This window comes from Diceros bicornis, chromosome 30 (genome assembly GCF_020826845.1).
Source record: "Diceros bicornis minor isolate mBicDic1 chromosome 30, mDicBic1.mat.cur, whole genome shotgun sequence".
Lineage (NCBI taxonomy): Eukaryota > Metazoa > Chordata > Mammalia > Perissodactyla > Rhinocerotidae > Diceros > Diceros bicornis.
Window position 1 is genome coordinate 4,204,337 of NC_080769.1, and position 26,724 is coordinate 4,231,060.

At 56.9% G+C, this 26,724-nt stretch overlaps 1 protein-coding gene across 1 annotated transcript in view; it reads left to right on the plus strand.

The window, feature by feature from the left end:
- The window catches only part of CACNA1A (calcium voltage-gated channel subunit alpha1 A), a 217,633-nt gene that overhangs the window by 159,594 nt on the left and 31,315 nt on the right, over positions 1-26,724 (plus strand). The window contains 7 exon segments of the mRNA XM_058525574.1: positions 8,398-8,497; positions 10,161-10,321; positions 11,086-11,223; positions 12,625-12,826; positions 13,913-14,077; positions 16,341-16,451; positions 20,461-20,544. Of these exon segments, the coding sequence (XP_058381557.1) occupies positions 8,398-8,497; positions 10,161-10,321; positions 11,086-11,223; positions 12,625-12,826; positions 13,913-14,077; positions 16,341-16,451; positions 20,461-20,544 (961 nt within the window).

Consider the following 26,724-nt stretch of genomic DNA (forward strand, 5'->3'; position numbering starts at 1 on the left):
CCCCCCGCCCCCAGCCCGGGGCTGCCCGTTGGGTCAGGGAGCGTGCTCTCAGGTGTAGAGACGGGGAGCGCGGGCTCCGGGGCGGCGGGAGGCGTCCGCATGCCGCCAGGAAGAGCTTCGACTGGCTTTTGCATGACGTCCCCCGTGGAGGAAGAAGGAGAAGCCCCCTTCTGCCTCCTCAGGCAGCCACCTCGCCGGCCTTGCGGTGCTGCTTTGGTAGACTAGCCCCCCCCCCCCCGCCATCTCATCTTCCTTCCACCCTGCAAGCTCCCCCCAGCCGCTGTCTCTTTGGGGAGCCCCTGAAAAGACAATCAGGAAAGGAATGTGCATGAGAATCGGACCCCACCCCGTGCCCCGTAGTTGCAGACCTGGTGACTCCCTGTGTGTCTCTCACTCCTCCCGGCAGTCCTAGGACGCTCTGCCCTCTGAAAGGCCGTGCACTGTCATGCACTTCCAAGATGGCACCCAAGGGCTGGGCAGCCATAAGCTCTTAGGGCCCTGGTAGCAAACTTAGCAGTACGTTCCTCAAGTTGTAGACATTTGGAGCAGGATGAAAAGGCCTCCCAGCCCCTAATCCAGAAAAAAACCTTCTTGGGGCCCCTGTCTGTGCCCATCACAGCGGATGGTTCCCAGAAAGGAAGGTCTCAGAGGGGTTCTGGCCCGCCTCACCCCCATAGCGAGAAATCAGGGGCTTCGTCTGTGCCTCTGCCTCCCGGCTCCCTCTGAGCAGGTCTGTGGGGGCCCTTGAGTAGCCCCCCAACCAAACAGTGAGGGCTGGGTTTGTCAGGAGGGCCAGAGCGGTGGCCCATTTCCGATTTAGGGGCCCACTCTCAGATTCTTCCCTGGAAGCACAGCGAGGTCGAGTTGTGCAAGAGGAGCAAGAACTCTCCAGTTTCTGGAACCGTGAGGGTCGGGAGGCTGAGTGTGCTTCTGCCTCTGGCCAGACTTCCCTCTCTTTTCTCTTTATCTTCTGCCTTCTCCCCCTCTCTCCGTGTCTGCTGTCTTTCCACTCTCTCTCTCTTTTCCTGTCTTCCTCTCTGCCTTCTCGCCTCCCTCCTCCTCTCTCTCCTGCTTTTGCAAGTAATTGAGTCTTTATTTGAATATTAGAGCAATGAAAGAGATCGTAAAAAGGAAAAAATCAAGAAGTTTGTCTACATTATCATTAAAATGTTCTGTAGGTTAAAAAATAATAATAATAAAATAAAGTAAAATGCACAGCAAATTAGAAGAGAAAGACTGCCAGAAATCAGACAAGGAGTCAGTGGCCTTCATATGTAAAAAGCAATTACAAATCAATAAGAAACACTAAACCTCAATAGATAAATGGGCAAAGGATTTACAAAGAAATTTCACAGAATGCTGACAACTAATAAATGTGGGGAAAAAAATTCAACCTCATTGGAATTCAGAAAAATGTAAAATACAAACAAGATATCATTTGTTTCCAATCAAGTTAGAATGAGGTTCTTCAAAAAAGATTTTTTTTAAGATAACACACAGTGTACGTGAGCCTGTAGTGAAGCACACTCCTCCCTCCCGCTGTCAGATGTTTGAGCGGCTCCTGCGAGGTGTCCAGTGGGCACCGTGCGAGACCATGAGAGAGTTTCCGTTCTGAAAAGCCAAAACATCTTACCACCCTGGCCTGGAGTGAATCCTCCTCCTGCGGAAACACCCGGAGTGTTTCTCCGCCACTCGCTGTCTCTGTCTCTCAAATCCGCTCGCCCCTGTTCCTCCCTTCTCCTCCTGTCTCTCCTTCCCTCCCTCTCCCTGTCTGTCTGTCTGACTCTCTCCTTTTGACTCCTTTTTCCCCCTTTTCCCTATTTTCTCTCTCTTCTCTGTTTATTGCTTTCCCTTTCTGTCTCTCTCTCTCTCTCCGTCCCTCCCTGCCTCCTTCTTTCTCTCCCTCCAGCAGCCCCCAAGTCACCCAGGGCTCAGGAGGGTGAGGGGGACCCTGGCGGCCACACCCATCTGTCCACACGCGACCGCCCTCTGCCGGCTGGCCGTGGGCGGTGGGCTTTGCCCTCCGCGCTGCCTCTGGGTGTGGTGTCTGGCGCCCAGCGGTCACCGTGGCTGTCCCCTCCCAGCCCTCTGTCGGAGCCGACACGCTTCAGGCCGAGGAGGGGCCCCGTCCACCTCCATCCCCCGGTTGGACCCTCACAATTTGGGGAAGGGGTGGCCTTCCCAGGACGAGCCTTTCACCGTCGAGCTTTGCTGTGCCGGGCTGGAGTGTGCGGTCTGAGCTCTTTCGAGGCTCCGGAGCCACAAGTAGGCTGTGCTTTAAGCAAACCCAATCTGCACAAGCAAAGCTCTCTTCCACCAAAACCATCAGCAGGATGATTCTTCACGTCGCACAAGAATCTGCCACAGGGAGCAGATTAAGTATTTGAATTTTCTTTTTAAATATAAAGTTATATAAGAGCGTTCAGAATGAGCCTGTGACTCACGGAAATTCGGCAGCGTTCTCATAGTGTCAGCCTTTTAAACTGGTCTCATGAAGTTGCTACAGGCCCAAAACTAGCCAGCCCACAGCCTTGAACATCCCCGTCTTGGATGGTTTCTTAAAATTCCTGTGCAAGGGAAGGTTGGGGACAGGGATTTAATCCTGTGAGCCTCGGCGAGCTCGTAGATATCGCAGGAACTGGGGAGTGTGGGATTTTGCCAGTGGGATTCTGACAAGTGCCAGGGATGCTCGTGGGGTTTGGGGAGAGCTGACAGCCCTGGGAGCACCTTACTGTGAGGGTCATAGGGCTGGGAGAGGTAGACCGAGACCCACTCCTGCGATGCCCTCCCCACCTCACTGCCAATGATCCATCTGACGCTGCCACTCCTCCAGGGCAGGGCTGCAGGTCTGGCGCAGCTGGCCAAGCACCTTGATCAAGCCACTCCTGCATGCCTGGGGCCAATCTACCAGAAAGCCAGAGAAGGAGCCCTCGAGCTGCTACTTTTTTCCCCAGAAAAGTTTCAGAATCCTTTCCCTGGCTGCAGGCTTCTGGCCTCTTGCCTGAGGTCTCTCGACCTCCGAGGACTTTGCTATTGTCTCTCCTCGTCACCAGATGGATGTCACATTGGCAGGAGTAGGGGACGCTCTGAGGGTCTCAGCTGAGTGTCCAACCCCAGAGTCCTTTGCCTTTTTCTTTTCTTGTCTTTTAACTCATGTTATCTGTCCTGTGTGCCCATCTCCTGGGGCTGAGACCCCCAACAAGTGTTAGATTAACCTTATTGTTTTAGAAAAAGATTCCTGCAAGTCTATCTGGTTTCTCTCTAAGGTGCACGTCCCTTAGCGTCTCTGTGCTTCAGTTTCCCCATAAAATAGAAAACCTTGACTTGGTAAGAACAATTCAACAGCCTCCATTTATTTAATCTTCACAACAATCCACGTGGGAAGTCATCGGCTTATTCCCACTTTGTGGATGAGGAGACTGAGGCCCAGAGGGATGGTGGAGGGAAGCGGGATCTAGCAGGGTCTCTAAGGCCGGGCTCAGCTGTCAGATTCGGGGTTGCTCCCATCTCCGAGCCCTGAACACAGAGGCTTTCAGAAGTCAGCAGAATGAGACTTGGCAGCCCAGCCAGCCTGGGATCCTCGGGGCCCCAGCAGGGCCCGGAAATCCGGGGAAGGGGCATGAGGCTGTTCCCTTCCTCGTCAGAAGGAAGCTTGCTGTTCCGGCCTTTTAGGGTGGAGGCAAGGATTCTGCCCCAGTGCCGTGGCTGTGGCCCGGCCCAGATGTGGGAGACTCTCCCTGCAGTCCTCCAAGGGCTGTGTCGAGGCTCTCCCGCCGGTCGTCACCCCCTGCACCTCGCCCAGACCTGTGTGTGTCCTGCTCCGTCCCGTGACCGTGCCGTGTCCGTGTGGCGTCATTCCCACACCATTGCATTCGCCATCACCCGTGAGATCACGCTCTGTGCCTCGGGGCGGCCACTTGACATCTCTCAGCAGCTGGAGGGTGACGATCCTGCCGTCACTGCCAAGAGTCCATCTGGCGCTGCCACTCCTCCCTGAAGGCAGGCCGGCACAGCTGGCAGCGCACCTTGATCAAGCCGCTCCTGCATGCTCGGGAGCCAAGCTGCCAGGAAGCCAAGGAAGGAGCCCTCAGGCTGCCTTGTTTAAATGCCCATCCTCAAAACTGCCTCTGCCCTGAAGGCATTATTCTCCTCATGTGTGATGAAATGGAAAGAAGATTAGAGTGCAAGGTGCAAGACACACACGCCTGGGTTCGAGTCTCAGTCTGCCACATCCCGGCTATGTGACTTTGGGCGAGTTGCTCTCCTCTCTGGGCCTCAGCTTCCTCATCTGGAAAATGGGCATCATGGTGCCACCTTCCCCCAGGCAGGTGCAGTGGCGTTCAGAAGACTCACATGTTACACTGAGATCAGCAGGTTAGGCAGAAATCAGTGCCGTTGAAAGGTCCCTCAGTCATCCGTGAAGGAGCAGCGGCACCGTTCCACGCGTGCAGTAAGTCCTGGGTGCACTGAGCTTCAGGAGTCACCGAGCTCAAATAAAAAGGTGGGCAGGGGCCGGCCCGGTGGTGCAGCAGTTAAGTGCGCGCGCTCCGCTGCGGTGGCCCGGGGTTCGCAGGTTCAGATCCCAGGCGCGCACCGATGCACCGCTCATCAAGCCGTGCTGTGGCGGCGTCCCGTATAAAGTGGAGGAGGATGGGCACAGATGTTAGCCCAGGGCCAGTCTTCCTCAGCAAAAAGAGGAGGATTGGCAGATGTTAGCCCAGGGCCAGTCTTCCTCAGAAAAAAAAAAAAGGAGAGGAGGAGGGAAAAATCCAGTGGGAATATTTGTAGGCATTTAAGGTGTTCTGTGTTTTTGAAACATCACTAACTTCAAGAGGATGGCGGGTGGAACTTTCTGTGTCGGATCCTCTTGGCGGTAGGGCTTCCAGCGTTCTGATGGTGGTCGGGTTTTCCGATCGGCCTTGATCTCCAGCCGTGGTTGGAGGGTCGTGATGAGCCCCAGCCTGCTTCCCAAGCTGTGTTGTGCAGGGACCAGGGGCCGAGGGCCTCCCCCAGCCCTGCATCTTCTCAGAAGACTCTTGAGAGCTGCCCCTTATGTCCCCCGGGTGGGGCCTCTCTGCTGCCCCTCCTCCGTGACTGAGGGGCCGAGCCCAGGCCCTGGGCACCGTGCACCGAGCAGCAGGACCCGAGGCCTCTTTTCCAGATGAGGACAGTAATTAAAGGCAGACCTGGGATTCAAACCCAGGTCCCCCCAGCGCCAAAGCTTGCAACCTCAAGATATTCCAAACCCTCCGGCCCCAGAACTTCTGGAGAAAGGGGCGTGTCTGGCTCTTGGCAGTGACCTTCAGCGGCAAAGTCACCCTTGTAGTTGTTGCCTTTCTGGCCATCCTGCTCCTTGGACATTTGGCTTTCTCGGTGCTGTTGGGCAGTGCCGGGGGCCTGCCAAGGGCAGGGGACTGGACCAGGCTTCCCAATGGAAGGGTGGACGTCGGCCAGAGCCGCGAGCCCGAGGCTGCCCCCGCCCCGGTGCCCAGGTGGGCAGGGGGCGCCCGGGTGTGCGTGTGTGCACGTGTGTGTTCTGTGTTCTTTCTTCTGAGGCCGCTTACGATCTGTCTCTCCTTCCGACGCCACCCACCAGGAGCAGTACACGGTAAAGTCTCGCTCGCTCGCTCTCTCTCTCGTTCTGTCTCTCGTTCTCCGTGCCGTGCTGCAGCCACGTTGGTTCTGGGACTATTTCTGTGGCCTTGTGTCCTTGCTGCTGTGCTGTCGCTGACAGTGACCACAGCCCCTTCAGCCTGCTCCCCAGAGAGGAGGAGCGCAGAGGGGTCTTGGCCACTGCCTCCCACCATGACCCACCATTAGCCCAGCTCTTGGGGGAGAATAGAAAGGGAGTGGCTGGAGTACGTCCCCAGGGTCTGATTTTGATAGGGCAGCTGAGTGGGGCGGTGTGGTTATCAGAGAAATGAAAGTGTCCAGCCTCCCAGATGGGAGAAGGGTGAACAGTCCAAACAACCAGGACTTGGGCTCTAAGAAGAGAAAGTAACCCCCTTGAGGAGCATCTACACTCTTGGCAAAGTGGTTTGAAAATCTGGTTGTTTTCTGTGAAAGCACCTTGATCAAGCCACTCCTGCGTGCTCAGGAGCCAAACTGCCGGGAACACTCTCCTCAATGCCACAGTAAACAGGATTGTTTCTCAGCCTCTGCAAAGGCAGAAGGGCCTCCTAGGAGACAGACCCCACAATGGCTGTGAGTCTTTTTCAGATGAGCACATGTGCCCCAGGAGGTGTGTTCCCAAATGTTAGCCATTCGGCACATCAAGATTTTGGCCAGTTCCACATACAGCCTCGATGTTCACTTGCGAGATTTCCCCTCCGACGCAGAGTCTAAATTTCATTTTAGTTTTGCTAGGAAACTTTCTGTCATCCCCTTACAACCAGTATTGTTCACCTCAGATAGAACCACGACCACAAAAGCAAATCCAAGTGGAATGAGGCAGTGGCATTGCAAGTTGTTGCCTTCAAGCTGGGTTTTGTTAAAAGGGAAAGGAGCGAGTGTGAGGGCGGCGTTGAAGAGCTACCAGCACACACCAGAGACTTCCTGTCTCACCAAAGCAGAAGGCCTGAAAGATGAAGAAACAACTGTTTCCCTGCGTGATCAGTTGTTTCATTGTGCCCCTGTTCTGCCTAAAATTATCTCCGTGACCCTCTTGATGTGTGTCTCGAGGGGCACAGCCTTGAGCTCATAACGATGGCTTTTGTTTAAAAAAGAAAGAACATGTTCAGACCGCTGAATTCTGGAGTGAAGCTGTGCCTGGCAGGCTAGCATCCAGTGCTCTTTATTCCCTGGAAAATGAGAGAGAGGAAGCCCAAAAAAGTGAATGGCACAAAGAATGATGTTTTTGCACTGGACACACCGTGGTGGGGGGGGGCGGTCTCTGGGGCACCCCCACCCGTGACCCACGAGAGAACTGTAGGGAGGTGTTCACTAGGAGACCCCCAAAGAACTCTGATCTGGGTCCGTTCCTGTGCGTCTGGAGACCACGCGCCAGGCGCACGCTGGGGCCCGGGGCGAGGACCGAGATTAAGGGGGAAATGGACACACAGAAGAATAAATCACAGTTTAAGCCTTGAGAAGGTTTCTGTCTAAAGCCAAAAGCAAAGACAGAAGTAAAAATGATTCCGAAACAGTGATCGGGTCTGGCAGGACCCAGAGGCGGTTAGGGGAGGTTGGCGGATGGAGGGACGTTTACGTTGGGCTCTGAGGGCTGCGTAGCCCTGTGAGTGGAGACATGGAGGAAGGGCATTTCTAGCAGTGGGAACAGAATGTGCAATCGCAGACAGAGGCAAAAGAGCGTGGCTGGGGTTTGGGGTGTGTAGCCGTCGATGGGAATGCAGAGGTGAAGGTAGCTTGGGCTGGATTTCAAAGAGCCTTGAATTCCGGGCTAGAAGTTTGCGTTCTGGGAATTCAGAAGGATTCAGAATTCAGAAGGAATTCAGAAGGAGTTCTGCTCCAGGAGGATTCTGAGCAGGAGCGCGACGTGGGTGTTGGGTTTGGCCACTGTGCACAGAAAAGATGGAAGAGAGAGACAGGGAGTGGGGGGGAGTTGGGAGATGGGTAGTGGGGGTCTGATCTGAGACGATGGGCAAGAACAGGTGGGGGGGATGTGGGGGGGCCCAGTGGGTGGGGTGGAGGGCAGGAAACCGAACGTGACTGGGGTTTCTGTCTTGGGCGACTGGGTGGGTGGTGAGTTTCATTAACCACAAGCCTCTGATGGTGGCACCCAGTGCCCTCCTCTTGGGGGCTTGACTCGCGGTTGGCTAAGGGTGTCATGGTGTCCCCAGGGTCTGCATGGCTGACACTTAGGCCCAGCAGACCCCAGACTGGATTCCTGGGCAGCTCCCTTAGAAGGATGGGCTAAGAGACCCTGAAGAACGAGGCAGTGGTTCGGCTCAGCACCTGGTGTCCCAGCTCCTTCCTTGCCTGTGGGCTCAGAGGGTGTTGGAGGAAAGAGAGGAGTCTGGCTTAAGGGCCACTCTGAGCATTTCCTGAATCCTGTTGGAAGGAGTGCGGGGGGGGGGGGGGAATCCCATTTTCTAGGAGCCACCAAGACCACCTCCAAAGAGAGGGGCAGGGAGCAGCCCACTCCCCTGCGCTGGGTCTGAGGGCCATCCCATGCAGCTGCTCAGGCCCAGCCAGGTGGTGGAGGGCCCTCACCACACCCTGAGACCAGAGCCACAGGAGGCTGTCTCCTCACCAGCTCTCGAGCCCAAATGTAGCAGGAGTGCTGCCCACTCTCCCAGCAAGGGCAGGGCTGTGCCAGGCTCACCCCAGACTCCTAGGCCCGGGAGGGTGGGGTCACCTGGGGTGTGGGCCACCCACCACCCAGCCTGACCTCTGCTCCCTCTCATCCCTTCTCACCACCCTAACATCCCTCCACAGTGGCAATAGCAAAGGAAAAGACATCAACACGATCAAATCCCTCCGAGTCCTCCGGGTGCTACGACCTCTTAAAACCATCAAGCGGTTGCCAAAGCTCAAGGTGAGATTGGGGCATGGGGGAGGCCTGTCAGGGTTGCCCTGTACAGTTGAGCAGGCTGTGCACTGCTCAAGGACACTGTATCACAGCCACCATATATGGATATATTTATTATTCCAACTTTCCAGCAGATGGCAGTAAAGTGGGTTAATCTATCAAAATCTGTATATTATGACGATTTTCCATTGGACAAAATGTCTTATGCAAGGTCAAGGATCCCTTTTCCTAATTCACATGAAGGCGTCTTATGGATAAAACAATCTGAGAAGCAGGAGACTAAGTTCCTGGTCCCACGTGACCTTTGACTTTTCACCGACCTGTTCTAGGCTCCAAGATCTTCTGTTTCTAAATAGCATGAACCAGCACTTCCCAAAAGCTTGGCGTTCAAAAAAAAAAGAAACGAAACGAAACCTAGTCATCCAAACACCCCTTTTCAATCTATATACCGCCTGATGGCCGCTTGTATGCTCTCTTACTTAATGTGTTTCTTTAAATCAAGTCACTTTATTTTTTACTTAAGTGGATTTATTTTAAAAGGAAATGCTTTGTCAAGTTTCTCCAGTTGGAAAACCAGAACCCAATGTTAATACAAGGTGAAACTAAATATCTGTTCCAAAAGAATTAAGACACTGTTATTAAAATCTAGCCAAATATGGTTGCCTGACAAAGGCTCTGAGCAGAGAAGCTTGCTGTTTCTTGGTTAAAAAGGAAAAGTATCAATGTTTAGGTGTTAACATAGTATCAACTAAGGAAGCCTTTCTGCTTCACTCGAAAGGATTGAAAGAATTGCCAAGGGAGGAACTTTGTTACCCTGTGGTTCGCTGTTACTTAGAGCTGGGCTCCTATAGGACCTAAAAGTCCATAGATATCCCCAGGGGTGTGCCCCGCCCCCACGATTCTGCAAATATTGATACAAATGCCCCTTTTTTGTTGATGAACGTTAACAGAGAGATGTGGCCACCTTTGGACGTGCAAGCTTGCTGGCACTGAAGTGTGTGGCCTTCCGGCAGTATCCGGTTCACTTCTTCACCGTTTTCTGGGTCACAGCCCCCTGTGAAAGCCCCATAAAAGCTATGTGCTCTCTCCCCTGGGGAGAGCTGGCAAAGCTAGCCTGTAATTCCAGTAGGTTCCACGATATGCCCACTGGTGTTAGGACCCACAGTGATTAGGAATAGAATGGGGTGGGGGCGCTTCAGCCTGGGCCCCGCGCCTCCTCTGGGGGATGGTGGGAGGACTCCGTCTTACCCAGGGCGGATCTCCCGGGCACATGAGGTCGTCTCGCAGATCCAGAGCACCCCCAAGTGACCAGTGGGCAAAAGGCCGGAGGCCGCAGCCCAGCTGATGGGAAACAGTGTGGCGTGAGGCAGGGACACAGAATTAACAGGAAAAGACTCTCTGTTGAGGACTTTACTCTTGCTCTGAAGAGCCGTGGGCCTAACTTGGAGGGGCTTAAAGAGGCTTCATTTCCCAGGGGCTGCGATCGGGGGCTCAAGACACGTAGACACAGCTTGGGTCCAACCCTGGCACTTACTTCTCAGAACCTCGTGGCCTTGACTGGGCCGTGTCCTTGTCTGTAAAATGGGAGTGATGAGGACGCTTGGTGTTGTGGGCTGTGGGAGGCCGCGGCCGGGCAGCCACAGCCCTCACGCCCTCTCCGCCCGCCCAGGCCGTGTTTGACTGCGTGGTGAACTCGCTCAAAAACGTCTTCAACATCCTCATCGTCTACATGCTGTTCATGTTCATCTTCGCCGTGGTGGCCGTGCAGCTCTTCAAGGGGAAATTCTTCCACTGCACCGACGAGTCCAAGGAGTTCGAGAAAGATTGCCGGTGGGTCCCCACTCGCCACGCGTCCCCGTTCAGGCTGGGGGTGGCAGTGGCCAGAGGCACCAGCTGCTTGGGCTTGGAACCCAGGGCGCTGGGCACTGGGAGTGACCCAGCTGCAACCAGCTTGGATCTGGAGTGGAAAGAAAGGCCATTCTGCACTGGAGCGGCTGCCCATTGCTTCGGGATGAGCCGTAAGCTGGTTGCCTAACCTTTGTCAGGTGGGGGATATCAATACACATGCACGTTCCCTTATTTGAAACCTTTACAGGCAGATGTGTTTCAAACTTCAGAATATTTTGAGGTTTTAGAGAGATGGTAGGGTGCACGTCCCAGGTAAGACAGATCACCCTCAGCTTGGCCTGAGGCAGTCCTGTAATCAAACAGCACATTTCTGCCAGGAAACATGCAATATTTGCACAAATGGGATAAATAACAAGTTTGGGTGGCTGCTTCTTGGAACTGGAAGGATGACAGGTGTCGGGCGAGGGGTCTGGAGCTAAGCCTTGTTTCCTGCCCCCTGGGCCTGGTGAACCCAGAAACGGGCCGTCTCTCTCCCTGCCCTTCCCCTCCCCGATCCTGAGGCTCCTGCCCTGATGATGAAGTGTCTGGGCTGGAGAAAGGCGCTCGACTCACGCAGCCGGCTCCCCCACTGGTGCGGAGCCGTGGCATCGACCGTGGGTTTGTCTCCAAGTGGGGGCTCACGTGCCCCCGGCTGCGGGAGGCCCCTCGTCCCCTCCTGCACGCCCTCACGGCCCCTTTCCCCGCAGTGGCAAGTACCTCCTCTACGAGAAGAATGAGGTGAAGGCACGGGATCGCGAGTGGAAGAAATACGAGTTCCACTACGACAACGTGCTCTGGGCCCTGCTGACTCTCTTCACCGTGTCCACGGGGGAAGGCTGGCCACAGTAAGCCCCGGCCGGGAGAGGAGAGGCGCTGTGGGTGGGCGCCGGGAATCTGGGAGAGGAGGCGGCCCCTGGCAGCCCGAGGTGCGGATCCTGCTGGAGCCCGAGGGGCCGTCACCACCCTCCCGTGCGGTGGGGCTTGTGGGGCGGAAATCCAGCTTCACTTGGCTGGCCAGGCCGTGAGCGTCCAGCTGCATCCTCCCTGGGGGGCGCTGTTTCTGATCTGCAGAAAGTCTCCCCAGACGCGGCGCTCACGTCCTCCTAACCCTCCCGGTGCTGGTGAACACACATCTCCACCACGGGGTGTGGACGTGGCATTTTCTGAGTCTGTTTGACCGCAGGGCCATTCTCTCCCAGGGGCCGGGGCTGGGGGAGCCGGGTGAGGTGGGATCGTGCAAGTCCAGGGGCAGATCCTGTCTCTCTTTAAAATTTTGATATTTTGTTCAAAATGGATTTTTTGGCATTCGTTTTGATTTTTTTAAATATTGCGGTCAAATACCATTTATCTTGGTTATTGAGGATTCTCATGCCCCCTTAATTTGTGGCCGAGGCCAGTGCCTCACTCTCCTCACCTAGTCCCTGTCCCTCCGAGAGGTCTCGGAAATGCCTGGGTGAAGGCTTGATAGATTCCAGTGTGTGCCCTCAGCGTCCTCACCTCCCCCCGCTCTCCGCGAACACTCCAACCCGCACGTGCCTCTGCTCACCCACGCACACACTCATTACACACCCACACGGGGCCAGTGCGAGGCCATGAGGTTCTTTTGAGCAGATTTTTTAAAGACACCCCTTCCTCAACAGACTTCACCTCCATCTGTCAGAGAATCGTTGCAATATACTTAATGATTTTGTTCAAATGAGGCACTTTATGGCCAACTGTGAAGAAGTTGTCGTCGTGAATACATGAATCTATTGTGTCGACAATACGAATGGCACCAATTAGACACAGAGCCCTTGAGCAGGGCACAACCTGTGCAGCTGTACAGAGCAGCTACGCACATACACCCTCCCATGCACGTCCCCATTTCACCTCCTCAGCTCCCACCACCACTCGTGCTCAGATACCACCCACACACACACACACACACCTCCATGACCCCCTGCTCACTCCCGTCCACCACCACAAACCTGGTTTCAGACCTCAACCTGGCCATGTCGGAGTGGGTGATCTTCAGTAAATCACTTTAAATAGCTGAACCTCAGTTCCCTTGTGTGCAAAATGGAGCCAGCAAGAAGCTCCCTGAGAGGGTCGCTGGGAAAATAAGTAAATTGTGGGACATCATTTCTGGCACATAACAGGCTCTCGATACGTGCAGGTGGAAGTGGCTGACACTGTTGTCCCCTCTTGACGCTTCCCTCCGTTCTGCCCCCGCCCCCTGCCCCGCGTCCCCGTCCCGGTCCCCGCAGGGTCCTCAAGCACTCCGTGGACGCCACCTTTGAGAACCAGGGCCCCAGCCCCGGCTACCGCATGGAGATGTCTATCTTCTATGTGGTGTACTTCGTGGTCTTCCCCTTCTTCTTCGTCAACATCTTCGTGGCCTTGATCATCATCACCTTCCAGGAGCAGGGGGACAAGATGATGGAGGAGTACAGCCTGGAGAAGAACGAGGTGCCCCTTCCCACTGCGCCCCCTGTCTGAAATCTGACACACACGGGCACATCCTGCCACACACGCACACGCACGTGCACGCATGCACACGCACACACACGCGCACGCACGCACGCGCACGCACACGCACGCACAGAGCAGCCCTCCGTGGGGTGTCCAGAGGAAACGCATGGGCAGAAGCTGTATGTATCGGTCAGTTCGGACCAGGTGATGCTGCAGTAACAAGCAGCCCCGGCATCTCGGTGCTGGCTCTCCACAAGGGCTGGTTTCTTACTCGCACCACACGTCCATGGGGCTCTGCTCCCCCCCAAGACACTTCAGATCACAAAGAGAGTCTGGCCAGCCGTGGTCCAGCTTCTGTGCTCGTGCCCAGAAACGCCGCATATCACTTCTGCTCGCATTTCAGTAGCCAGAGCGAGTCAGACGGCCCCCTCTCATCAGTGGGGTGGGGAGGTGTAATTTCCCCCAGGGAGGGGTGGGGAATATTTATGAATGAAAATCCAGTCCACCAGAGTCTAGACATGGCCCTTTGCCCCTCTAGAATTATCCAAGCTAGGTGGAGGACCTAGAGTGCAACTTTCCTCTGCTCTGTTGGCCCCTAAGGCTAAATAACCATCATTCCTCCCTCTCTCCTTCTCTCAAAGGGAAAGAGGAAGAGACGCTAAGTATTCAGTAAGAAAGAATGGTTAGGCTTCAAGGTCAGACTTTGGTTTAAATTCGGGTTTGGCCCGCTCGGCAGCTGTGCCACCTCAGGCAAGCGGCTTAACGTCTCTGAGCCACTGTTTTCTTTGTCTGTAAAGTGGGGCTATTGCTAGGGCCCACGTCCCGTGTTCACTAAGGGGCCTCAGTGAGCTAGTGGGGGAGATGCCAGTGCCGGGTTTGGCAGACGGTGACTGCTCGAGGAGCCACAGTGTTGGGAGAAGCAGGCAGCTGTGGTGAGGACTCACAGGCAGCCCGGGGGTCCTGGTGGGGGGCAGAGGGCAGAATTGGAGCAGGTGTGCCGGGAGCCGTGTTGGGCATGCGGGAGGGCGCTCGGGTCCCCCGCCTCTCCCGCCCGGCGCTCACACCGCGGGCCTCTCCCCGCAGAGGGCCTGCATCGACTTCGCCATCAGCGCCAAGCCGCTGACCCGGCACATGCCGCAGAACAAGCAGAGCTTCCAGTATCGCATGTGGCAATTCGTGGTGTCCCCGCCCTTCGAGTACACCATCATGGCCATGATCGCCCTGAACACCATCGTGCTCATGATGAAGGTGAGCGCCGCCCCGCGTGGCCCCGAAGTCCTGCCCACACGCCCGCCCGCTCCCCACACAACGGAACCATCGGCTACGTCTCCCAGGCAGACCACACTCGTGTCACCGCCGAGCCTTTGCTCCCGCTGTTCCCTCTGCCTGACACGCTGTTCCCACCACTCTGCCTGGCCAGTTCCTTCCAGCTGCACGTGCACAGCCCTTCCTCCAGGAAGCCCTCCCTGGCCTCCCAGGACGGCACAAGGTGCCCGGCTTTGCCAGCATCCTGTGGGTTACCTCACATGCCATATACCAGGGTCAGGTTGCCCGACAGTCTCCACCCGTGAGCTCTGAGGCGCCAGACCCGTCCTGGTCACCCCTGGATTCCTGGGGTTCAGTGAGGGCTGGCTCAGAGCGAACAGGAGGCCCTCAACAAATGTTTGATGGATGAAATGAGGAAGCGGGGCAGGCAAGGGTCTTGTGACCCCAGGTCCACGCAGCCTCCTCAGGGTGGAAAGTCAGAACCTTTCCCTCTGGTTTGGAGACCAAGGGCCCGGACTCCAGCCCAGCTCTGCCGTTTAACTCAGCATTAACTTTGCCCAAGTGACCAGCAACTTCTCAGGCCTCAGTTTCCCTGTCAATGAAATGGGAATGATGATGATAGCACCTTCCCCCTCGACCCACGTGGGCATGAGGATTGAATGAGAAAATTTACACAAAGGTGTTAGCACATTTCTCAGTGCTTCAAAAACACTCAGTAAGTTGAAGCTGCTCGTTTTTGAACTGGCAAAAAAGCAGTGCGTATCTTTGCCTGAAAACTCGCCTCTATAAGCGAATTCTTTCATCGTTTTGTTGTCGTGATTGTGACCAGTTTCAGACAGACAGAAGAGTGGAGAGTGTAGCGCGGCGCTTCTCAAACTAATGTGCTCACGGATCATCTGGGGACCTTAAATGCATATTCGGGTTCAGCAGGTCCGGGTGGGCCTGGGATTCTGCATTTCCAGCCAGCATCCCGGTGACGCTGATGCTGCGGGTCCCCGCACTGCACCCTGATGTCCAGGCTCTCATGAAGCCCCAGCCTCCATCACCCAGAGTTACCACCTGCCACGTTTTGCTATGTTTACTTCATCTAATTTTTTTCTTATTTTTTTTATTGAGGTGAAATTCACATCACATCACATTAACCATTTTAAAGTGTATGATTCAGTGGCATTTAGTACCTTTACCATGTTTTGCAACCACCACCTCTATCTAGTTCCAGAACATTCCATCACCCCAAAAGGAAACCCTGTACCTGTTAAGCAGTTACTCCCCATTCCCTCTGCCCCCGCCCGTGGCAACCACTAATCTGCTTTCCGTCTCTGTGGGTTTACCTATTTTGGACATTTCATCTATTTTTTAAAGTATTTTAAATGATAGACATGACCCTATTTTGCCCTTAAATTCTTCAGTATGCATTTTTAAAAATCAAGAATATTTTCCTACATATCCTTATGCTTCACAAGATTAGTGATAGTTCTCTAAGATCCGTGTGGAATTGTCCCCAAAATGTCTTTTACAGCAAGTTGTTTTTTGAGCCGGGATGTAAACAGCTACACACGGCTTCTGGTTTTTGTCTTTTAAAGCTCCGTTCTCCCCATTCCTTGTTTTTTTTTTTTTTTCCTCGCTGTTGACTTTTTGGGAAGACCAGAGGAGTGGACTGAAAACCGTGCCAGCCCCGGGTGCGCTGGTTCCTCGTGGGGCGCTGTGACTCTTCCTCCATCGCCGTATTTCCTGTAACCTGGTACTTAGGTCGAAAGGTTATAGACTCGAATCTGATTAAGTAGTTTGGACAAGAATTTTTCACGAAGATTCAGAATAGTGGTTACCCCGGGTGGGTTATTGGCTGGGAAGGGGTACAAGGAAACTTTTTGGGGTGCTGGAGATGTTCTAAACCTTGGCCTGGGGAGTGGTCTCATGGGAGTGTGCAGGTGAGGATTGAGAGAGAGATCTGGAAAATAAAGAGACTACCACAGAGGGGGTGCTGAGCATCCTCCTGCACCCCGCGGGAGCCCCGTGGGGCCAGGCTGTCCCGGGTCCGGGAGGCCGAGAGAGGACTGAGACAGGAGTTTTCGTTTTGATGAGAAAAGCTGAGCCCAGCCGTGAAGAGCTGGCCTGGGGCCCGGGCGGCTCCACAGGATGGCAGCAGGGAGCCACCGAGTCCTGCCCGCCGGGAAGGGACGGCCACAGAGCCCCCCCATCCCTGCCCTGCCCGCTGACCCCCTGCCCTTCCTCCTTCCTCCCCTAGTTCTACGGGGCTTCGGTTGCGTATGAAAACGCTCTGAGAGTGTTCAACATCGTCTTCACCTCCCTCTTCTCCCTGGAGTGTCTGCTGAAAGTCATGGCCTTCGGGATTCTGGTAAGTACAGCCTGGGGCTGGAGCCGGGGGTTAGGGGAGCCCGGGGGCACTGGGTGCTGGTCTCCCACCTGGCCCCATGAGCCGCAGCCCCAGTGGTGGTTTGAGCATCCTCCACACTCACAGACCCGACTCAGGAGCCTTGTGCCTGCCCAGGAGCACCAGTGAGACCCAGCACGTTCACGGTTACCGTGTGCCGGGCGCGTGTCTATTCAGTCCTCCCTCGAAGTGATCCGATGGGGGGGAGTAACCGTCATCCCTTTTAGACACAAGGAAACTGAGATCCAGACAGGCTAAGTCCATGGCGTCAAACTGTTCTAACCACCATCCGCAGTAAGAAACACATTTTACAGCAGAGCCCAGCACGCAGACGAGCAGGTAGACAGCCGAGATGACACTTTCACAAAATCGGCATCCACTCTTATCGCACGCCCTGGGCTTTGAAGTTGTTTATTCTACTCGATTCCGTTTCCTCTTTTTTTTAATGCAGCTCATGACCCCCTAACTTGATTTAATCTCCCACTCATGCAAGTGGTCTCAACCTGAGGCCCATTGACCCCCCAAAGGGATCTGTGGGGGCGGGGCGTGAAATTAGATGTGAAAAAATTACATCTTTATTCTTCACCAGCCGCTAACTAGACTTTAGCACTTCCTTCCATCTGGAAAGCAGACAACAAACCCTGCAGTATCACCCATACACTCTGGGTCACCGATAGAAATCAGATATCTTCATAATGCATTCAAGAGGGTGTAGGTCCCTCAAAATTTAGTTTGCATTCATCGTTGCTTCAAAATCATTATTAAACCTACAGCTGGAAGCTATTTCATGTTGAACTGGCTCCTCCGGCTGGAACTTCACGCTGAAGAAGTGCACTCATCGTTAGGTCACTGTTTTTTTAAATATTTTGATCACCGTATTTCAGTATAACAGGTCTCCTTGCAGTCCTGGGTACTTTATTTTATGCATTTACAAAGTTTACTCTGAGGTCTTCCCAGATGGCCAAGGAGGTTCATAGCACAAAAAAAAAGGTGAAGAGGGCCTGAGCTAATGGGTTGTGACTTGGGGTGACCTCAGAAGGTCCCCAGTGAGTGGCAGGGCTGAGACGACACAGCATGTCTTCCCTGCGGGCCACCCACGTAGCCCACCTCTGAAGAGAAGGGCCACAGCCCACGGTCTCAGCCGGGTCTCCAGGGGCGGAGGCTGGGTCCTCACCCTGGCTTCCTGGGCTGGTAACAGGTGTCAGATTTGGCACCAGGGAGACCTCGATTCAGATCATATGTGGGCGCTGTCGCCTCACCAGTCTCTCCTCCATCACAGGAAGGGCCCGTCCTCTGCCTCTCCCTCGGAAGAGCTCTTGCAAACCCCGAATGCAAACAATGTGTGTCTGGAGCCTGAGGATGAAGCCTGGCATGCACTGAGTGCTCAGCAGATGCTAGGAAGGGTTACGATAAGGCTCCTCACCCACCTCCCTCCTCCCAAGCAGCGGCTCCCAGCCCTGCTCCCCATCAGAAGCAGTTGGGGAGGTTCCTAAAATTGAATGATGCCCTGGACCCAGCCCCAGAGGTTCTGATTCGCTTGGTCAGGTGGGGGCCCCCAAATCTGTATTTTAATGAGAACACCCGGGGGATCCAAGGTACAGCCTGGGTTGTGGGGCCCTGCACTGGGCACCAGCCAAGGGGGGAGGCACCCTGCAGCCAGGGCCGTGGTACCAACTCAGCGTTCCAGTCCTGGGAACGTGTGACCCAGGACAGGTCACAGAACGTGTGTGGGGAAGAACTCGTTCTTGGGGGCAAATCGTGGCTCAGCCTGTCTAGCTGAGTGGCCTCGAACAAGACACTTGGCCTCTTCACTCCTGTGTGCACATCTACAGAATGGGGGTACGTGCACCTCCAGGGCTGGGCAGAGCATGAGCCTCCCCGGTGCAGCTGAGTCATGGCGATGTTTTCACTCCCAGCCGGTTTTCTGGTGGGGAAGTGATTCTTCTACCAGGGGCTGGGGCTCCATCTCCCCAACCCTGACAATCCCATGGGGGCCTGGAAAGTCTCCCTCTTCAATTTTAGATGAAGCCCCAACTTCTCCATGTGGAGTTTAGGTGACAGAGGGGAATCTTCTAGTCCAGGGGCTTGAGAGCTGTGGCCAGAAACCTAGAAAATTGTCTTTGTTTGGGGTCCACCAGAAGCAGAGCCTGAGGCAAGGATTGAGTGCAGGGAGTTTATGTGGGAGGTGGTCCCAGGAGGCACAGTGGGAGGGAGGGGAGTGAAGCAGGAACCGGAAGGCAGCCAGTACAGGGTGCATTAGGAAGTCCATTCCCACTGTGGGCACTGGGGTGCAGTTCCAGTGGGGGCCTCAGGAGGCGGCAGAGAGCACGGACTTCAGAGTCATCCCACCGGCCGGGGAGGGAGCTGGGGTATTTATCCTCCAGTGCCCATCAGCATGGTCAAGGGTTGCTCCCAGGAGAGCTGTTAATTCCCCAGCAAATATGCAGCCAGAGAAAGCCCCAGGGCAGAGTAACCAAGGCACACAGTTGAAACATGAGGGGATGTGGGCCAGGCCCCAATAGCACCTGCTAAAATACCAAAAATACCAGTGTAGCCTGAATTCTTTCTAGACGACTGCAAAACAACATCCATCTATTGAGCACCTACTGTATACCAACCCCCACGCTCAGTGACTCACATTCATTATCTGATTGTTGTTATACCCCCGTCTTCCAGAGGAGGGCCCTGAGGCCCAAATGGTCCAACTCCGAGGACATTTGCATCATACTTGCTAAAAGGATTTGATCCTGGGCAGCACAGCTCCAAAGCCCGGGGCCTCATCTGTGAGGCAGAGGGGCTGCTGCGGTGTCCGATGCTCAGGGGAGGAGCTGACCACTCAGAAGGGGACCCAAGCTCCGACGTGGCCTCTGCTTTGGGGGGACACTGGGACGGCCTGCGTTGGGTGTGGGTATCGCTGAGCCTGAGGGGAGCCGTCTGTTTGAGCCAGACCTCAAGCCCAGGCAGGGGTGCTACGTGGTGTGGGCTCAGACAGTGTGAAATAGTTCAGCGTTATAACAACACTGCCGCTGTCCCCGCGTGTCCCGGCTGGACCAGTCAGGACAGGCCACGTTAAGCTGCATAGCAAACAGCCCCCACAGCCCAGTTCCTTCAACCAGCAGAGGTTTTGTTGGCACTCAGCAGGGAGCTCTTGGCCATCTCAGTTACTCAGGGATCGAGGCTTACAGATTAGCCGCCCTCTGGACCCTTGCTGGCCGCCAGGGTTGAGAGAGTTCTGACGAGTCCCTCGCTGGCCAGGAAGTGACCCACTTTGCCTCTGCTCACAGCCCACCAGCCATCTACACATGAGGGACCCGGATGTGCAGCCTGCTGTGTGCCCGGAAAGCCCCTGTGCCCCATTACTGTCTCTCTCCTCCAGGTTAGGAAATGGAGGCACAGGGAGGTTAAGTCACTGGCCCACGGCCACACAGCTGGACAGTAGCAGAGCTGGGAGGTGAACCCGGAGACCGCTCTCTTAGCGAGTGTGCAGTACCCAGGCCTGATTCAGTGGGGTCCTGAGCATAGATTCTAGACTAGCCCAGGCCTGGGTCCAAATCCTGAGTGTTCACCTCCATGCTGCTAGCAGCTCGAGTTGCTCTCTGAGCTTCACTTACCTCATGTAAATGGGTGAAGGTCTTCCTGAGGACCCCAGTGACGTCATTTATAAGGCATCTGGGGTCTCAGGGAGACAGGGCACAGCCGGAGGGCAGCCCTCGTCCCCAGCAGAGCTGAAGCGGACCCTGGAGGCCCCTCCGGGCCGGGCGCGACGGGGGAAGGCCTGGGGCCCCGGGGAGGCCACTCAACACAGATGACACTGAGAGCCGCACTTCAGTGTTTTGCTGTTTGAATGGCTGTGGTTGTCCCGGGCACTTGAGCTGACAGGCAGCTGTGCCCCTCACGTGCCCCCGGGGCCGGCCAGGGGGGCCAGGCGCGGAGCCCCGCGTTGGCATCTCTGTCTTGTGGGTCCTCATTCTAGAATTATTTCCGTGATGCCTGGAACATCTTCGACTTTGTGACTGTTCTGGGCAGCATTACTGACATCCTCGTGACTGAGTTTGGGGTAAGTTTCCAGCCGGCTTCTCTCTGGCCTAGAGGGGGGACGGGGCGGGATGAGGTCATCCAGAAGCATGGGTCCCGACAGCCGCAGCCGGCTCGGGCCGGCGCTTGACCGTGACCAGAGAGGGAGACGGGGCCCCCAGGGGCGAGGGGGGCCCCCGGGAGGGTGGTGGCTCGGGGAGGCGGGATGCCCAAACCACGGCTGCAGGGCCCGCGCTGCAGTGCGAACTTCCCTGCTGCTTGGCTGTTGACTTACGAGTCAATAATGTGGACGAGGGCATGGAGAGGGCCGAGACACTTAAAGGATCCCGTGGCTGAGCCCCCCAAGTCCCACCCAGTATTGGGGCCCAGAGAACAGCTCCACGTCCGCTCTGCTGGAACTCACCATCTTCCGGCTCATGGTCAGGCGGGAGCCTGGGCCCTGGGGCCAACAAGGACGCCTCTCCCAGGCCCGTAGGCGGGTCCCCAGGACGCCCACCTTCCTCCAGGACCAGGGGCTCCCAACGTGGGGGCCTCTGGACCGCCCTGCGGTGGCTCTGCAGGCCACACCGTCCTTCCCCCTTGTCTGGAAGATGCAGGGCCCCCGAGCCGCTGTCCCAGATGCCTCCTGGGCCACCCGCCAGCCAGCCCAGGCTTGAGTGCCCTCGGGAGGCGGGGGAGGGCGGGGAGCCTCGTGGAGAGGGCGGAGGGCGAGGGGCGTGGCGGCAAGGGCCGGGCTGGTGTCAGCCTCGTCACAGTAACAGTGACAATGTGAACATCCGACTGGGACGGCACCCGCTGCCTGCCAGGCTCTGTGCCAAGCGTTTTACGTGGATTAGCTCGCGGCCCAGGTCAGGGGCTCAGCACAGAAAAGGAGTCCGGCAGAGGTTCCACTGAAGGGCCTGGGAAGCAGAGACCACCCACGGAGGGGAGGGGAGGCGCCAGTGCCCAGCCACCCTGGGGAGCTGTTTCCTGCCCCCGGCGCGGGGTTGTTAAAGCAAGGAGGAGACCTGAGCCGGAATGGGGAGGGACCGGCAGGAGCTGTGGGGGGAGGAGAGAGCCCCTGCCAGAGAGGAGGGCAAGGCAGGCAGAGAGCAGCAGTGGAGGGGGGATACCCCCCTTTCTCTCCTCCTGCCCTCTGTCTCCTGCCAGCCCCTCCTACTGTCCCAGCCCAGCCAGAAGGGGGCGGGAAGAGGGCCGGAAGGCCAGGGAGCCGGGAGGATGCTCGGAACCAGCAGAGCAGAGTGGAGAACAGGTCTGGGTGGAGTGGGGCCTGAGAGGGTGTTGCCCCATTTCACAGATGAGGAAACTGATGCGCAACGCTCGGGGAAGTGAGGGACCTGCCTAAGGTCACGCAGCCAGACCTGGTGACTCCTCAGGGCACACTAGGGTTCCCTGGGGTGTCGCCATCTGAGCCCCCAGCAGAAAGGGATGAACTGGCCCACTGTTCCTTCCTGGAGGGCTGGTGGGACTGGGGAGCTACTCACAAAAGGAGGCCATTCTCTGAGGCGTCCCCCAGCCCCCTCCACATGGTGTCCTGGCCACACCGCTTTGCCTGCAGCCCCAGTAAGGCAGAAGTTCCCCCTCACCTGCACCTGACGCCCTGGCACCTTCCTCTAGAGAGGTCATGCCCACCCGGGGGCTGTGCCCGGCAGAGGGCCAGGGCCTGGACCTCATCTTCTGTCTGAGGCCTGGAGCCCCAACTTGCAGTCAGAATATCTTACCATCCCCAGCTGAGCACAAGGCAGCCTTGAACCAATGTCCCCCTGCATCAAGAGGTTGGAAAGGGTGTCCCACCACCCCAGTGTGGCAGGTGGAGGAATTTGGTCGAAACCTCCAGTCGCCAGTAAGAGACTCATAGGGCTGGACCCCAACAGCCTGTTCTCCTGGCTGCAAGATGGGGAGGGCAGGAGAATGGGGCATGGGGTCCAATTTGGGGACATCAGGACCACTGCAGTAGTCAAACAGCCCTCCCCATGAGCTGTGTTACCTTTTCTCGTCCTGTATGTGGGGATAAGCTTTATAACCAACCTCATCAGATCCCTGCAAGCCTCGCATTCACTCCTGCATTCAGTAAGCATGGGCTGAACACCTGCTGTGTACCAGGCCTCGTTATTGGTGCTGGAGACGGAGCCGTGGACAAAGCAAAACAGACAATACCTGCCCCCGTCTCAGGGAGGGAGATGGCAACTTCTAACAAGTCAGAGCGATCGACGTACAGTGCTTGGCACAGAACCTGCCAGAATTAGGCAGTTCACAGATGGTGGTTATTATTATTATTTCTGTTGATATTATTACCGTGAATGTCTTTGGGATTGCATTTTGCGAGGCAGCCCCCAGGCCCTGAATTGTAATCATTTGGAGGGAAAGATAGAGGGTGGGCGTTTGGACCCTTTTAGGACGATAAACTCCCAACCTGGAGTGGGGGGAGGCCCGCCCTGCCAGGCAGGGAGCCCACAGCCACCCCTTTCTCCCTCCCAGGTAAGCCCCCCAGGTCTGAGGGCAGAGCTCAGCCAGGCTGAGGCGGGGGAGTCAGGCCCTCCGGAGGGCAAGTCCCAGAGTTTGGGGGGGCGAGGGCGTGGGGCCTGCCGGGCCTCAGCTGCACCCCCAAGTGGCCGGGGTGATGTGGGTTTGCCCTGCGTGCGATGGATAATGACTGTGTTTCTTGTCTTGTCTCTTTTCATGCCTGCTCTTTAAACTGTATCTTGGCGCAACGCCGTCTGAAACACTCATCCAATCAAAATGCACTATGAAATCCATTTGTCCATCCATGACGTGGTCTGTGTGCCCATACACCAATGACTATCTCCCAACCCACCACCACCCCACTCCCCGCCCGGGAACCGAAACCCATTGGTTTTTTGGCTCTGGTTACAAATCAACCTAAAAAACGCTGAACTCGCCTTCCCAACCGCCCCCGCCCGCCCGTTCCCCCTCCATCTTCAACATCCGCATCTAGAATCCGGTTGGTCTTACTTCTTTCTGAAGTCTAAATGCCTTACATTAACTGTGGACGCATCCTCTCGCATCAGCATGCTCGCCAAGCCCTGGGCTTCTGACTTGGGTTGCCTGACGCCCGTCCCCCATCCCTACCCCGTCTGTCTGTCGTCCCTTCACCCCCCAGCCCCCTCCCTCCCCACCCCTGCAGTCTCTCTCTCTGGTTGTTTTCTCTGGGTTCTCAATTGGGGTTTTCTGTTTGGGTTGGTTTGCGTCTTCTGCAGAGAAAGGGATGGGTTCGCCCCGTGCAGCGCCCCCAACAGGATGAGTCGGCCGGCCGGGTCTCCCACCCCATCCCGGCCCTCAGAGCCCTCAGCCACCGTCTCGTCCCTCCTGTCCCCTGTTCGGCTCCGTGGAGTCCAGGCCCCGGAGAGCTCCACCCGACCCTCATCCCCTCCCAGGCCCGAGACCTCTGTGGGCTTGGCCGGCAGAGACGAAAATCTCCAAGTCCGATGGAGGAGGTCTGAGGGCCCGGCAGCGTGCGGGCAGGGCTCTCAGGCCGGGACTGGGGGCTGGCTGCTTCCAGACGGGCCGACCAGCGAGGCCCTCCGGCAGCCCAGACATGCACACACGCGCGCCCCCACACACACACGGGCACTGCACACACATGCCCTCTCCTTCTTGCTCAGTCTCTGCCTCTCATGCCCTCTTTCTCTCTCTCCTCTCCCCCTGCACACACGCACACAGTATCCTTCCCCTCCGTCACGTCCATCCACCTGCGCCCCGTACCCCCACCCCAGCACACACCATCCCCATCCCTCTCCTCACTTATTCAGCTCCCTGCACGCTCCTCGCTCTGTGAAATCCCACCAGCCTCTGCCCCTCCTCCACCCCCCAGCCCCCTTGAAGGACCCCCAATGGTATTTTGCAGTGGATCCTCCCCTGCTAGCGGTACACATGCACTCATCCAAACACTGAATGAGCCCCAGTTCAGTGCCACAGGTGGAGGGGTGGGCAGAAACAGACACCGTCACTGCCTCCTCCTTGCCTCCAGTCAAGGCGGGAGAGGGAGGCATTGGCCAAATAACCCCTCAGACTCACTTGAAATTGCAACTGTGCTGCGAGCTGAAGGATGAGCAGCATTAACAAGGCAGAGAGGGGAGAAAAGGGCAGTGGAGGCCCAGGACAGCATGTGCAAAGGCCCTGTGGCAGGAGGGAGGAGGGGTCGGGGTCTGCAAAGACAGCAGAGGCAGGCTGGCCCAGGGAAAGTGAGGAGGGCAGAAGGGGCCAGGCCCCTGGGGCCTTGTTGTGGAAGCCTGGGAGGATATGGAGCAGGGGAGGAGCCATCAGAAGTGTGATTAGACAAGATCTCTGGGGCTGCAGAGCAGGGAGCTGGGCAGAGGGCTGGGCTGGAGGCGGGCACCAGGAATCCTAGCAGGAGAGACAGAGCAGTGGGAGGACCGGGCATCTGAGCAGGGGCCTCTCCAGGACCTGGGTCAGGTCTGGGCTGGGGGGGAGGGGCGCCTGGAGGGACTTGAGTCTGGCTTGAACCGGGAGATGGAGGTTAGGGAATGCCAGGAGAGGGCCAGGTGGGGGAAGAGCATGGGTGTGGACAGGGTGGGTTTGAGGTGCCTTTAAGAACACCCCGGAAGAAGTCAGGCAGGCGGGTGGTTATGGGGTCTGGAGCTCAGAGGCCAGGTCTGGGCTGGAAGTGGGTCTGCCAGCAGCAGGATTTCTCTGGAGCCCCGAGCGGGTGGCTCCTGTGTCCTCCTGGCACTCGCACCCCTGAGCAAGCCTTCTGGGGCCTGCGTCCGGCCCTGGCCCCCTGGGACTGGGCAGCACAGGGCAAGGTTGGAGGAGAAGCCAGCTCCCAGGCTGCAGTTGAAAGATGGAAGCCTGGAAGACAGGGGTCGCGGAGGTTCTGTGAGCGCGTGAAGGGCAGACCCAGGAGGAGGTGGAGGGTTGGATGAGGGCCGACTAGCACCTTCCCCCGCCCCGTCACCTGCACTTCTCATCCCCACCCCTACTCCTCCATGTGTCTCTGCTCACCCTGCTCCGAGAAGGGCAGCATGCTCCGCACGCATCCCTCCGAGACCCCCTGCCTCTCCTGCATGGTGGTAGGCTCCCCGCTCCGCCCCAGCCCAAGGCTGTTTCCAGGGCCGCCTGCCTTTGCATGCTGGGCCGAGTCCCCATGTTATGTCCCACCCCGTGAAGGGATGGCTTGCACTCTGGGAACGGACGGGAGGGGGCTGGGGACACCTGGGCCATAGGTCCCGTCCCCAGGTGGAGCTGGGTGGCCAGGCAGGGCTGGCAGTCAGGTCCGTGTGGCATAGAGGGTGACTCTCTCTTAGCCGAGCTGGGTTGGGGGCTTATTCGAGGCACTTGGGCCACTGTCACAGTGGGTGGGCCCAGTGTGGCGGGGGCAGGAGCCCCCTGCCTCTCCCCCACCCTGGGGGGTCTAAGGGCGGAGTGACATGTCCCAGAGAGCACCCTGGGCTTGGCCAGTAGGCCAGAGGCCTCTTGCCAGCCCCAGAGATTCCTCGACACCCCCTCCCTGCCTCTCGGCTCCCAGGCAGCCCTTGGGGACCACCGCATAGGACTCCCACATAACTCATCATCCCAACTTTTGAGGCCAAAAGGGGCCCTGTCACTTTCGGGGCATCCTGTGTGGTCACCCCTGTGCCACTGGGTGGGGAGGGCCAGGCCAGTTTAAATCTTGCTCCACGGCTCGTGTCTGGGGCTCCTCCAGGTCCCGTGGAACAGAGTCCAGTACAGCCCCTCTGCCTCCGTCCCCTGGTGACTGAGCAGTGGGGATTTCCTTGTCTGCCTGAGGCAGGGTCCCACACGCAGACGCCTCCGGGGCCAAGCGGAGGCCGTAAGCCAGGAGAGCAGGCGCCCTTATGAGAACGCGGGGCCGTGGTGCTGGAGGATGTGTGGCCTGCTTCGGGGGGCAGGCACAGCTGGGCCCCAGCTAACCGTTGCCAGGCCGGAAGCAGGGCCAGGGTTGCCGGAAAGCCAGATCCGGGGGCAAAATCTGATTTTTAAACACTGGCAACTATGTTTAATTAAAAAAAAAAAAAAATCTGTTCAGGCGCAAGAAAAGAGCTTTAGGAGCCCGATTTGGTCCGTTTGTGACTTCTAGCCTCCTGCCCCCCGCAGCGCCCCCTGGAGGCCCCAGCAGGCGAGCCCGCGGACAGTCCCATGAGGCGCCCACCTTCTCTGGCAGCCCCGCCCCCGCCGGCTGTCTGCCCCTCACCCCCCCCGGGGT